A 13,034-nucleotide genomic window follows, 5' to 3' on the forward strand; every position below is an offset into this window, starting at 1 on the left:
TAATTTCAGGTCACTTTAGATGTTTTTGAACTATGTCAAGCTCTGTAGCTCTCTTGCCTAATAGAATATTGTCGTCCAACCACCTGACTGCATCTTCTTGTATTACCTCAAGTATCATTGGATGAAGACACTGAAATGGCATCTTGTCAGTAAAACACTCTCATACAAGACTTGTTGCTTTTCAAATTAAACAGTAACTCAACTGTTATGAGGCATACCTGACCATATCCCAACTTCCCAACAAGTGAATTCTTTGATAGCATCAAGGACTCAACTTGGCCCCGTAATAAAACAATCAAGGTCTGCTGACTGATCCAGCACAGAGGTGCACTTCTTATACACACACCAGACTGAATTTTATACATTGTACAGTCAAAATTAAATTCCATCAAGCATCTCTGATACTGGGTTTTGGAGTGATTAATATCCCATTAGAATCTAAACATTTTATTGTTTCTTTTATGTTTTTCCTGATTCCTACTTTTTCCTTTATGATTAAGAAAATGTCTGATGCTACCAGAAACTTTAGATTGAATGGTGCTTCCTAATTTCTGTCCATTAACTCTTACATTCATTAAAATTTTTGCAAATTGTTAGATAATAAATACATCTATGAAGTCCAAAATATTTAAATATTATTTGTTAATTGATGTACAATTTTTTCTTTAAATATGGTGTTAATTACTTACATAATGGCTTTATATGTGCAGCCATTGTGTATGCAGGTATCCCATCTCTCCCATGTTGTGTAAAGTTTCTCTCCAGCCCATAACAAGGACCTGGGCTTAATCTTTTATCTATTGGTTTAATGTAGCCTGAAATAGTGTAGGCTGGATTCCTGTATTTTGTGGCATCATGGTTTTTGAAACCAATCAGTGGTGGCAGCATATATGTTCCAGAACCAGGACCTAAAAAGAATGAAAAGTGCAAATACACTCATACCTACATAATTGAACAATGAGAATATTATGAAGAGGATAGAATGCTACTCACATGTACTGGATATGCTGAGTTGCAGACAGGCACAAAAAAAGACTGCTAAATAAGTAAGCTTTCCACCAAAAAGACTTCTTTTGAACTGTGTGTGTGTGTATGTGTGTGTGTGTGTGTGTGTGTGTGTGTGTGTGTGTGTGTGTGTGTGTGTGTGTGCGTGAAGACTCTGGTCTCAGTAGCCAGAGGCAATGGTCATGGGTGCAAGAGTTGCATTTGTGTGTGTATTTTGTCTAATTCAGAACAAGGCATTTTGGCCAAAAGCTCACTTACTCAGCAGTCTTTCTCTGGCATCTGCTTGTGACACAGGATTACATCCTCGAGTTTTTATTGTCTGATTTAGCCTATATTCTTAACCTAATAGCAGCTCCTTTCTTCTTAATAAGTTCTTATATTAAGGAAACAAAAGGTGGCTTATACTATACAGGCAAAATACAGATATAACCTGAAACTACAACCAAGCTAACTGTAACAAGTTACATATATTGAACTTCCCAGTATTCATTTTGGAGAACTATTAGCTCTATTATCATGTGAATTTATTTAAATTAATAAGTCATAGATAATTTGTACTTACTTATTACTTTATTGTGAAAACTGTGACACTATCTAGCATCAGAAGACCAAAATTATTTCAGTACATGTCTCTGAGTTACTTGAATGCTTTGACTGCACAGGTAAACAATAATATAAATAGAAATACCTTTCACCACTCATAGGTTGATTTTCAAGTACTATTTATTTTACATACACTTCCTATAAACCGAGCTTTGCAAAGATCAAAAAATAAGTGCTTACATGAGCAAAGAACATATGAAATAGTAGCACTGCCAGTAGTAGCAAATTAATATAGTATTTTTTTATTATTACTATTTTGTGATTCTGTACGTGCATTTAAGCTGTCAATTGTTAAGTCTGTAATCCTAAATGATGTCTTATTGTGACAAGGCTTATAGAAATATTTTTATCTGTCAAATAAACATATATAACTTTATTCTATAAATTGTATGCTTAAATAATGACAAGTGGATCCTTGTTGTGAGGATTCTGATGTGAGAATATTTTCAGTAATGGTGCTAAAACTGAAGATCTGTATAATAGTGTGTGGGTGTTTTGAAGCATAATGTTTATTACTAGACAGTTGAAGTAAGAAAAGGCTGAAGTAAAACATGAATTATATCAGTAATTAATGTGTGTTGATAGATGTGAACTTCAGCTGAGATGGGTTAAAACTCTTGGTGATTAGGTGGATCTGTCAGGTTTTATAACTGCTTAGATTGTAATAAAATTTTTGCTGTTGTCATTATACCATTTATCATTGAATCTTGAAATTATCAATTATTGCATGTTCCTTTTGTATAACTGCCTCTGAAAATATCTCTTCTAAAGTGGCTACCGACAGGCATTTTGTCTAAAACAAAACAAAGTATCTTTTAATTGCGCCTGTCTGCAACTTGATGTGTCTTCTTTATGGTAAATATATCAATCTGTCTTTTCCTTCATTGTTGGTATTCTGTCTAACTTATTTGTCCACACACACACACACACACACACACACACACACACACAGAGAGAGAGAGAGAGAGAGAGAGAGAGAGAGAGAGAGAGAGAGAGAGAGAGAGAGAGAGAGAGAGAGAGAGCTCTATAGATTCCAACATGAAGGCTAGCTTTCATGGGTCTTCTTTTACAACAGTGCTCAACATTCTAAAGGCAATGGATATGCATTTGTTATTAGTAAATATCTGCTTCCTTTATAGTGACCCCTGACATTTTTTCCCTTTGCTAAATCATTCAAGGCACAGAGGCAACGTTTGTGCAATAACAATATCAGTTCGTTTTGTAACCTTAGCATGAGATGCTAGTTATTAATAATAATTAGTATATTAGGTGTTTTTATGCTATTATTTTACTGCTGTTTTCAACAATGTTGTTGAACTCTATTTCATTTTAAACTGTTCTTTCAATTGAGGAAATGTACAGACTTACAGACTGGCCGACTGGTGGTTTTTTTTTTTTTTTTTTTAGTTCAGTTTAGAAAAACTTCTCTCATATGATGCAACTAAGGCATAAATGGTCAAGAAATACTGGATTGTAAGTGATATAATTGGTAATGACTCACAAGTTCCATTTAATTCTGAACTGAAGAATTCCTTGGAATTTCCACACTCACATCTGTTGGATGTAGATGTCTATGATACATTTTTATTTCTTGCAACACCTGCACCTTATTAAACACATCATACATATCTGCTACATAACTCAATGCTACATCCAGAATGTCATCGGAAGACTGAAGCATAAAGTTTGTTTCAACAGTCTGGAAAATTTTGATGAGTTTCTTCATGCCTGTGTATTATTGTGACGATTCTTGTATAAATAAGTCCAGGAATTCAAACATTGGCTGTTGAACTGCTTCTGAATCAATAATCCATGACATGATTTAGTTCACTGGATTATTTTATTTGCCCTCCTTCTTCCTCATCGGTCAATGTTAATGTACATACCACTGCATGTTTTTAGTGGTAAAAATAACAGCATTCTCTAGAACTGTAGTTCATTCTGCCACTAAAAACTCATTCAGGGTTTCTAATTTGGTGAATCCTACATTAAAAGTCGTTTTTGGAGTCTGTAGATATTGTTGGACCAAACGTAACTTCTTCCAGTATTGTGTGGAAAAAGTTGATGTAGGTCAGTAAGGTAAAATGACATGTAGCTTGGAGGAGGAAGCTTGCTGAAGATCTGGTATCAACATGTTCTGGATTGGATCTCGCATAACTTCCAAATTTCTCACAATTATTTCTGCATTTTCTTTTATGAATTAAACTAAATTGCAATGAGCACTCTACTGAGTATCAGACAAAAATTTCTACAAGTAATCCTCATTTATATGTAGAGTACAAGAATAATGAACATAACTCCTCGCAGTTACAAAACAGGTGATGACAAAGAGAAAACTTAAGTATGCATGTATTTCACAAAGATTTACAGAATGGTTATCACAGGGACTGAACAGAGTTTTTGCAATGACTTCTTGAATTTTTCATTGTACTCTTTACACCTCACACTGATGCGGCATTGTCATAATCTTGAGCCCTACATAAAGCGATATCCAACCCATTTTCTCCAGCTGCTATTGAATATTGTTCCACATATTCCCTTCAGTCTTTCCCAACATAAAATAACTTAAGAAGATTTCTCAAATTTGCACAACATCCTCTTCTATAATAAAATATCATTACTTACCATACAACTATACAGATAATGCAGATATCAAAAAACTTTTCATGTAGAATAGCTGTCTTGTTGACAACTGGTTATCTAAATTATCTAAATCTAGATCTGCATATGTACTCTGCAAGCCAATGTATAGTTCATGGTGGAGGACATGTTGTACCAGTAGTAGTCATTTCCTGCTCATAAAATGAGTGAGCAAAAAATGACTATCTATATGCCTCTAAACAGGCCCTAATTTCTTCATCGTCTTTACACAAAATGTGCATTGGTGATTTAAATGCTCATCATTCTACATTTTTTAAAAAAAAACAGTGTCTTGCAATATTTCACAAAAATTCTAAAAATTTTGAATGCTCCCATTGATAACTGACATGGTCTAATGGGGCCTCTAACTCCAGTCTGCCCCTTATTTAATGTACATATTTTGCCACTGTTTGGGATTTGATTAAAAATATTCTGATCCTTGGGGACTCCAAATCTCAAGGGCCTCAAGATTCAGAGGTCCCCCAGGACCAAAGGCCCGAGTGGGTCACCCCCTCTGCCTCCCCCATGCCCTCTCCTTTAGTCTGCCAGTGTTTTCCCATATCCTAGCTTATGTCTCATCCATAGTGAACTTGTAGTTCACAGGATATTAAAATCTTAATCTTCCTAATTACAGTACTCTGCAATCAGCACACAGTTTATGGTGGAGCATACACAGGGTGGTCCATTGCCAATCATGGAAATGAAAGAGGAAGACTCCAGATATAATTCTGCACAGGGTACAATTTAATCATAGGAAACAAATGATTAAAGAATCATGAAACAAGGCTGTATTGTGGAAGAAAACTGGGATCACTAAAAGGTTTCAGATTGATTACATAATGATACGAAGTTTTGAAACCAGGTTTCGTAATAATTCACATGGCTGCAACCTTATGTTGTGGCTTTAACATGGTCCTATTGATAGTGACCAGGCCAAATATCTCACGAAATAATCATCAAACAAAAACACTACAAAGAGCAAAATTTGTCTAGCTTGAAGGGGAAAACCAGATGGCGCTATGGTTGGCCTGATAGATGTCGCTGCCATAGGTCAGACGGGTATCAACTGTTGTTGTTGTGGTCTTCAGTCCTGAGACTGGTTTAATGCAGCTCTCCATGCTACTCTATGCTGTGCAAGCCTCTTCATCTCCCAGTACCTACTGCAACCTACATCCTTCTGAATCTGCTTAGTGTATTCATCTCTTGGTCTCCCTCTACAATTTTTACCCTCCACGCTGCCCTCCAGTACTAAACTGGTGATCCCTTGATGCCTCTGAACATGTCCTACCAACCGACCCCTTCTTCTAGTCAAGTTGTGCCACAACCTTCTCTTCTCTCCAATCCTATTCAATACCTCCTCATTAGTTATGTGATCTCCCCATCCAATCTTCAGCATTCTTCTGTAGCACCACATTTCGAAAGCTTCTATTCTATTCTTGTCCAAACTATTCAATGTCCATGTCTCACTTCCATACATGGCTACCCTCCATACAAATACTTTCAGAAATGACTTCCTGACACTTAAATCTATACTCGATGTTAACAAATTTCTCTTCTTCAGAAACGCTTTCGTTGCCATTGCCAGTATACATTTTATATCCTCTCCGCTTCGACCATCATCAGTTATTTTGATCCCCAAATAGCAAAACTCTTTTACTCCTGTAAGTGTCTCATTTCCTAATCTCATTCCCTCAGCATCACCCAACTTAATTCGACTACATTCCATTATCCTCGTTTTGCTTTTGTTGATGTTCATCTTATATACTCCTCTCAAGACACTATCCATTCCATTCAACTGCTCTTCCAAGTCCTTTGAGGTCTCCGACAGAATTACGAAGTCATCGGCAAACCTCAAAGTTTTTATTTCTTCTCCATGGATTTTACTACCTACTCCGAATATTTCTTTTGTTTCCTTTACTGCTTGCTCAATATACAGATTGAATAACATCGGGGAGAGGCTACAACCCTATCTTACTCCCTTCCCAACAACTGCTTCCCTTTCATGCCCCTCGACTCTTATAACTGCCATCTGGTTTCTGTCAAAATTGTAAATAGCCTTTCGCTCCCTTTACTTTACCCCTTCCACCTTTAGAATTTGAAAGAGAGTATTCCAGTCAACATTGTCAAAAGCTTTATCTAAGTCTAAAATGCTAGAAACGTAAGTTTGCCTTTCCTTAATCTTTCTTCTAAGATAAGTCGTAAGGTCAGTATTGCCTCACGTGTTCCAGTATTTCTACGGAATCCAACATGTCTATGGAATCCAAACTAGTCTTCCCCGAGGTCGGCTTCTACTAGTTTTTCCATTCGTCTGTAAAGAATTCAGGTTAGTATTTTGCAGCTGTGGCTTATTAAACTGATTGTTCGGTAATTTTCAAATCTTTCAACACCTGCTTTCTTTGGGATTGGAATTATTATGTTCTTCTTGAAGTCTGGGGGCATTTCGCCTGTTTCATACATCTTGCTCACCATATGGTAGAGTTTAGTCAGGACTGGCTCTTCCAAGGCCGTCAGTAGTTCCAATGGAATATTGTCTACTCCGTGGCCTTGTTTCGATTCAGGTCTTTCAGTGCTCTGTCAAACTCTTCACGCAATATCGTATCTTCCATTTCATCTTCATGTACATCCTCTTCCATTTCCATAATATTGTCCTCAAGTACATTACCCTTGTATAGACCCTCTATATACTCCTTCCACCTTTCTGCTTTCTCTTCTTTGCTTAGAACTGGGTGTCCAACTGAGCTCTTGATGTTCATACAAGTGGTTCTCTTATCTCCAAAGGTCTCTTTAATTTTCCTGTAGGCAGTATCCTTCTTACCCCTAGTGAGAAAAGCCTCTACATCCTTACATTTGTCCTGTAGCCATCCCTGCTTAGCCATTTTGCACTTCCTGTCGATCTCATTTTTGAGACGTTTGTATTCCTTTTTGCCTACTTCATTTACTGCATTTTTTCATTTTTTCGTTTCATCAGTTAAATTTAATATTCCCTCGGTTACCCAAGGATTTCTGCTAGCACTTGTCTTTTTACCTACTTGATCCTCTGTTGCCTTCACTACTTTATCCCTCAAAGCTATCCATTCTTCTTCTACTGTATTTCTTTCCCTCATTACTGTCAATTGTTCCCTTAAACTCTCCCTGAAACTCTGGACAACCTCTTGTTCTTTCAGTTTATCCAGGTCCCATCTCCTTAAAGTCCCACCTTTTTGCAGTTTCTTTAGTTTTAATCTACAGTTCATAACCAATAGATTGTGGTCAGAGTCTACATCTGCCCCTGGAAATGTCTTTCAATTTAAAACTTGGTTCCTAAATCTCTGTCTTACCATTATATAATCTATCTGATACCTTTTAGTATCTCCAGGGTTACTCCATGTATACAATCTTCTTTCATGATTCTTAAACCAAGATGATTAAGTTGTGCTCTGTGCAAAATTCTACCAGACAGCTTCCTCTTTCATTTCTCTCCCCGAATCCATATTCACCTACTACGTTTCCTTCTCTCCCTTTTCCTACTACCGAATTCCAGTCACCCATGACCATTAAATTTTCGTCTCCCTTCACTCCCTGAATAATTTCTTTTATCTCATCATACATTTCATCAATTTCTTCATCATCTGCAGAGCTAGTTGGAATATAAACTTGTACTACTGTAGTAGGTGTGGGCTTCGTATCTATATTAGTCACAATAATGCGTTCACTATGCTGTTTGTAGTAGCTTACCCGCATTCCTATTTTCCTATTCATTATTAAACCTACTATTGCATTACCCCTATTTGATTTTGTGTTTATAACCCTGTAGTCACCTGACCAGAAGTCTTGTTCCTCCTGCCACCGAACTTCACTAATTCCCACTATATCTAACTTTAACCTATCCATTTCCCTTTTTAAATTTTCTAACCTACCTGCCCAATTAAGTGATCTAACATTCCACGCTCATATCTGTAGAATGCCAGTTTTCTTTCTCCTGATAACGACATCCTCTTGAGTAGTCCCCGCCCGGAGATCCAAATGGGGGACTATTTTACCTCCGGAATATTTTACCCAAGAGGACGCCATCATCATTTAATCATACAGTAAAGCTGCATGTCCTCGGGAAAAATTATGGCTGTAGTTTCCCCTTGCTTTTAGCCGTGTATCACATTGGAAGAACCAAAATAAAATGTTCAGATGTACATACGTTCTGTATTTTAATTTAAAAAAAACTTACCTGTTACCAACTGTTCATCCAAAATTGCGAGCCATATGTTTGTGACTATTACAGCACCATCTATCACAAAGCGAAAAAAGTGGTCCAACTAAAACATTCATATTTCTTTACGTACTACACGAATATGTTATAAAAAAATGGGGGTTCGTATTTAAGAAAACGCAGTTGATATCCGTTTGACCTATGGCAGCGCCATCTAGCGGGCCAACCGTAGCACCATCTGGTTTCCCCCTTCAAGCTAAACAAGTTACGTTTTTTGTAGTTTTTTTCGTTTGACGCTTATTTCGTGAGATTCTTTGGGCCGGTCACGATCAATGGACCACCCTGTATATAAATTTACCTGCTGTCCTTATGTCTGCAAGATTGTGGGTTGACATATAAAGGTTATTAATTTACTTAAAAGGCTATGCTATCGAAGTATGTACAATATCTGGTAACTGTTGCTCATCTTTTATCGTTATTATTACCCAGAAAATACCAGTTCTGTATACAGGATAGTCATAAGCAGCCCGAAAAGCTTGTAATGGTGTTGCAGGGGAGATTGTGCTAAGAAATAATTGTTAAGGAAAAAAATCGATACGTTGCGCATGAATGCTAAATAAATCGCAATGAATAGAAGTTTTTTTTCGTAACAATTAGTGATGGGCTAAACTGCGATTTTCCGATATCAGTGATTTCTGTGAATGCTACTTTTCAGTATCTGCTATTGTTAACTGTGATTTGTTGTCGTTAAGAGTCGAAGTTAAGGAACATAGGTCGCGTATCCCTCCGCCACTGCTATTTCTGCGATTTCTGCTACTTCCGCGATTTCTGTGACTTCTGCTACTTCTGCGATTTTAGTGACTTCTGCTACTTCATCGATTTCTGTGACTTCTGCGATTTCTGTGACTTCTGCGATTTTCTGCGACTCACCACCTTATGAAAAAGTTACATCTGCCCACACAGAAAATTGCATCTCAACAAATCTGTCATTGGTAAGTAAGTTTTACGTTTGTTCTTCCGTTGGCTTTAATTATGTATTAAAGAAACAACTGTGAAAATATTAATAGTGTAATTAATATGTAAGTTGCCATACAGTAGCGTAATAGTTCGTGTTTAGAAAATGAATTATAACATATTGTTATGTTCACAGGTACCCGAACAACATTTCAGTCACTCAGTAAATTGATAACTCAAAATATCATTGTCAACAGATGTGGAGAAATTGCCACTGCGTCTTTAGACCGTTTTCGTCAGACGAGAGGTTAGTTTCTAAGTGTTTCGATGGACTTAATTACTTCAGTGAGATCGTTCTTGCAAATGTGGAATATACCCCATTGAGTGGCTTTCGTTACAGCAAATATTAGCAATCTACTCTGTCAATTATATTGCTTGTAATTAGTGACAGCAAAAATTGTTTAATAATCCTTGTGATTTTGCAGACACAGTTCTGACTCTTGATTACTGGCTGCTGTATGTATCTATCCTTATCAAGGCTGTTGAGAGAGACTCGTGAAGATTCAAGACAGCTCTTAGAGGATTTGCAGTTTAAAAGTGACATAATTGTGAAATAAGTGTGCACATGAGTGATTAAACTGTGTTTTATTGAAGTTGTTATGCGATTTTAAAGGAATAATAAATGTTAAATACAGTGATTGAATAGTGGAAATCTCATTTTCCACATGTTTAAGCCATCCTATACCCGTAATTTTCCGCCACATATTTACTGGTAAACACTAGTTGAAGAGTAACATGCCGCCGCAGCCCCCCCCCCCCCCCCTTTCTCCACAATCTTGGTGTGACACTGACCTGTAACATAGCCCGAGGTATAGAATATGCATTTTGAGGCTGTTGATATGAAAGTGGGAAGTACAGATCTTCCAGTTAAATCAGGAATAGCTCAAGTGCAGTACTTGAAAGTAACACAGGAAAAGCTTACTCATGTAGGTGGTTGTAGTGTCGGCAAAAAGTTCGTGTGTGTGAAGTTGCCATGTAGAACGCCCGGGGCAAAACTTTTATCCCGAGTCTTGAACTGTGCCGGAATAAAAGTGAGGCATTCATATGACTCAATAATGCTGTTTTCATTTCACTACACTTATACAGATGTCATATTGGTATCAGAATCACATTTGTTACGTTACTTGATATTTTCAGGAGAAAAAGGCAATGTTGCTTCTTATTAATATAATACATGCAGAGTCACAGCTGTGTTTGACCAATCATAACTGATGCTGAATGTGCATGTCGTCATATAATGTGAAGGGCTTATTTCAATAGTGGTAGAAGTCCATTACCTCCACTTTCCTGTCTATAATGCTTCTGAAATTAATGATCCAAACAAACATTAATAAAGGTTCATTTCTAGCAAGAAGCCATATGCTTGAATATTTCTGGTATCTCAACTGTAGATTTTTCAGCGCTCATTTAACTTTACGACTCCGTATCTCAAAATGAACAAAAATGGACTTGTACCACTAATGAAATAAGTCCTTCATACATACACGCAGCACACCGATCTCGTGAGGCACAAGGCTCTTATAACGAAGTACGTACGTCGTTCAACAGATGGCACTAGGAAAAGAATGTTAACTGCGCTTTTTAGTTGCTACTTGTGACTCTTAGTTGCGATTTGTCAGGGAAATCGCAATTTGACTCGGTAGCGAATAGCATGGTATGAGCTTTGCTGAACAGATGGCACTGCTAACTGCGCTTTTTAGTTGCTACTTGCGGCTCTTAGTTGCGACTTGTCACAGAAATCGCAGTTAGACTCGATAGCGTGTCGCAGAGATGAGCGTAGTACGAACTTTGGCCAACAGATGGCACTGTTAACCGCGCTTTTTAGTTGCTACTTGCGACTCTTAGTTGCGATTTGTCACTGAAATCGCAGAAAGCAGTATGGAATTCGGCCAACAGATGGCTCACGGCGTTTATTGTGAAATGCTACTTGCGACTGCTAACTGTGACTGAAATCGCAGTTAGATTTTGTAAAGTTGTTACTGTGATATCTGTGACTTCTCAATCACTGTGATTTCTAACAGATACGCGATTTCCTGCCCACCACTAGTAACAATTATTTCTTAACACAACCTCCCCTGCAACACCCTTACAAGCTTTTCAGATTGTTTCTTTCCACTTTGTATAACGTGCAAAATGGGGTGTCTAACATCATTATAAACTATTATCCATGCCCAAAAATAAACTAAACTAAAAATTGTTGCTATCGTTACTATCACTTAAAGGCAAATTTTCCTCATTTTGGCTTTCAGTAGCTGTAACTTTTATTGTCAGCAAAAGTAAATCTCATTTAAATGTAGGTATGATAAATTCATCAAGCTAAATTTGGAAGTTTATATTATGACTGTTCTTGGGTGTCACAGAACTATCATTATATATTTCTCAATTTTGTGTAACACAGATGCAGTCTGCCTAGAAATAAATTAACATGTGAAGCGAAATAGCTAAAATATTAGAAAAGGAAGGTGGGGTGAGGAAGCGGCGTTCAACATGATAATGCGTTGTCAACATGAGGACAATGCCTCAAACAGCGGTAGCAAGTGACATTCCCTTTGGAAAAAAGCCATATAATTTCATATGGCACTACAGTTACCGTATAGAAATGAATGTCCAAACATGATAGGGACAATATTGCTGTACAAATGTAGAGACGACTGCTCCCTAAATTACAATATAGGCTACAAATGTAAAAAGAAAACAGTTTTAAAAATCTTTTACATACCCCTGTTAAACATTTTGATGAGCTGTAATTTCGACTCGCTAAAAGTTATTCACTCACGTGCCGATTACGACGCGGATACGATTTTTAATTTTGCAGACCGTGAAGTAAAAAGAATAACAAAAGCAGAAAACAACTGAAGGCATCATGATATTAGAAACCGCAGCAGAGAACTGATTTTATGACAGTGAGTTAAGTGATTTTGGGCTCACTGCTTCGTGCTATATGCACAGTGATCATAAGGCAACAAGCAAAATTGTTAAAGTTCGATTCGCATTCCGGAAAACAGCATTTCAAATTTCCACCCAGATATAGGGTTTTCGTGGTTTCTCTAAACAGTATAAGATAAATGTCTGTATGGTTCCTTTGCAAAAAGCATAGGAGATTTTCTTCCCAGTACTCCTACAAACCAATGACGCTTCCGACTGGTATATTTCTGCCGCTAAGGCCATGAGTGAGCGTATTATAAGGTCAGAAACAGCAGAGAAAAAACTTTGGGCAAAGAAGTGGCAAATGCAAGGAAAGAAATTCACCCACGTTCTGTTACGTAAGCAGCTGGGAGCCAATGATTTTCGCAGTTATGGAAAAATGGATTAATTATGCATTTCGGAGCTGCTGAATATCATCAAACTATTCTTAACGAAAGAAAATGACAAAGACTGCAAGCTGCGAGGAGAATCCGTTAGATACATTACGATATCTAGCCACTGGCTGAAGTTAAGATGACCTCAGATTCAGTGCTGTTGCATCCCCACAATTATGAACTAAAGTGGTTACTGAAACCAGCAACGTGATTTATAGTTGACTGAGGAAATACATAAAGGTAATGCAAAATAAATAAAACAAAAGACGTTCTTGTAAACTTAATTAATT

The 13,034-nt window shown here is 37.2% G+C and overlaps 1 protein-coding gene across 3 annotated transcripts in view; it reads right to left on the bottom strand.

Moving 5' to 3' along the window:
* Positions 1-12,305, bottom strand: part of LOC126366002 (outer dense fiber protein 3-like protein 2) — a 58,771-nt gene extending 46,466 nt beyond the window's left edge. For 2 of the 3 annotated variants that reach the window (XM_050008831.1, XM_050008833.1), the window contains exons 1-2: positions 12,165-12,305; positions 690-908 (exon numbers count right to left, since the gene is read on the bottom strand). In XM_050008831.1, coding sequence (XP_049864788.1) covers positions 690-908; positions 12,165-12,177 — 232 coding nt within the window. In that variant the 5' untranslated portion in view covers positions 12,178-12,305. The remainder of the gene's footprint in view (positions 1-689; positions 909-12,164) is intronic. The other variant, XM_050008832.1, reaches the window with a different exon arrangement.
* Positions 12,306-13,034: the final 729 nt, after the last annotated feature.

This window comes from Schistocerca gregaria, chromosome 4 (genome assembly GCF_023897955.1).
Source record: "Schistocerca gregaria isolate iqSchGreg1 chromosome 4, iqSchGreg1.2, whole genome shotgun sequence".
NCBI lineage: Eukaryota > Metazoa > Arthropoda > Insecta > Orthoptera > Acrididae > Schistocerca > Schistocerca gregaria.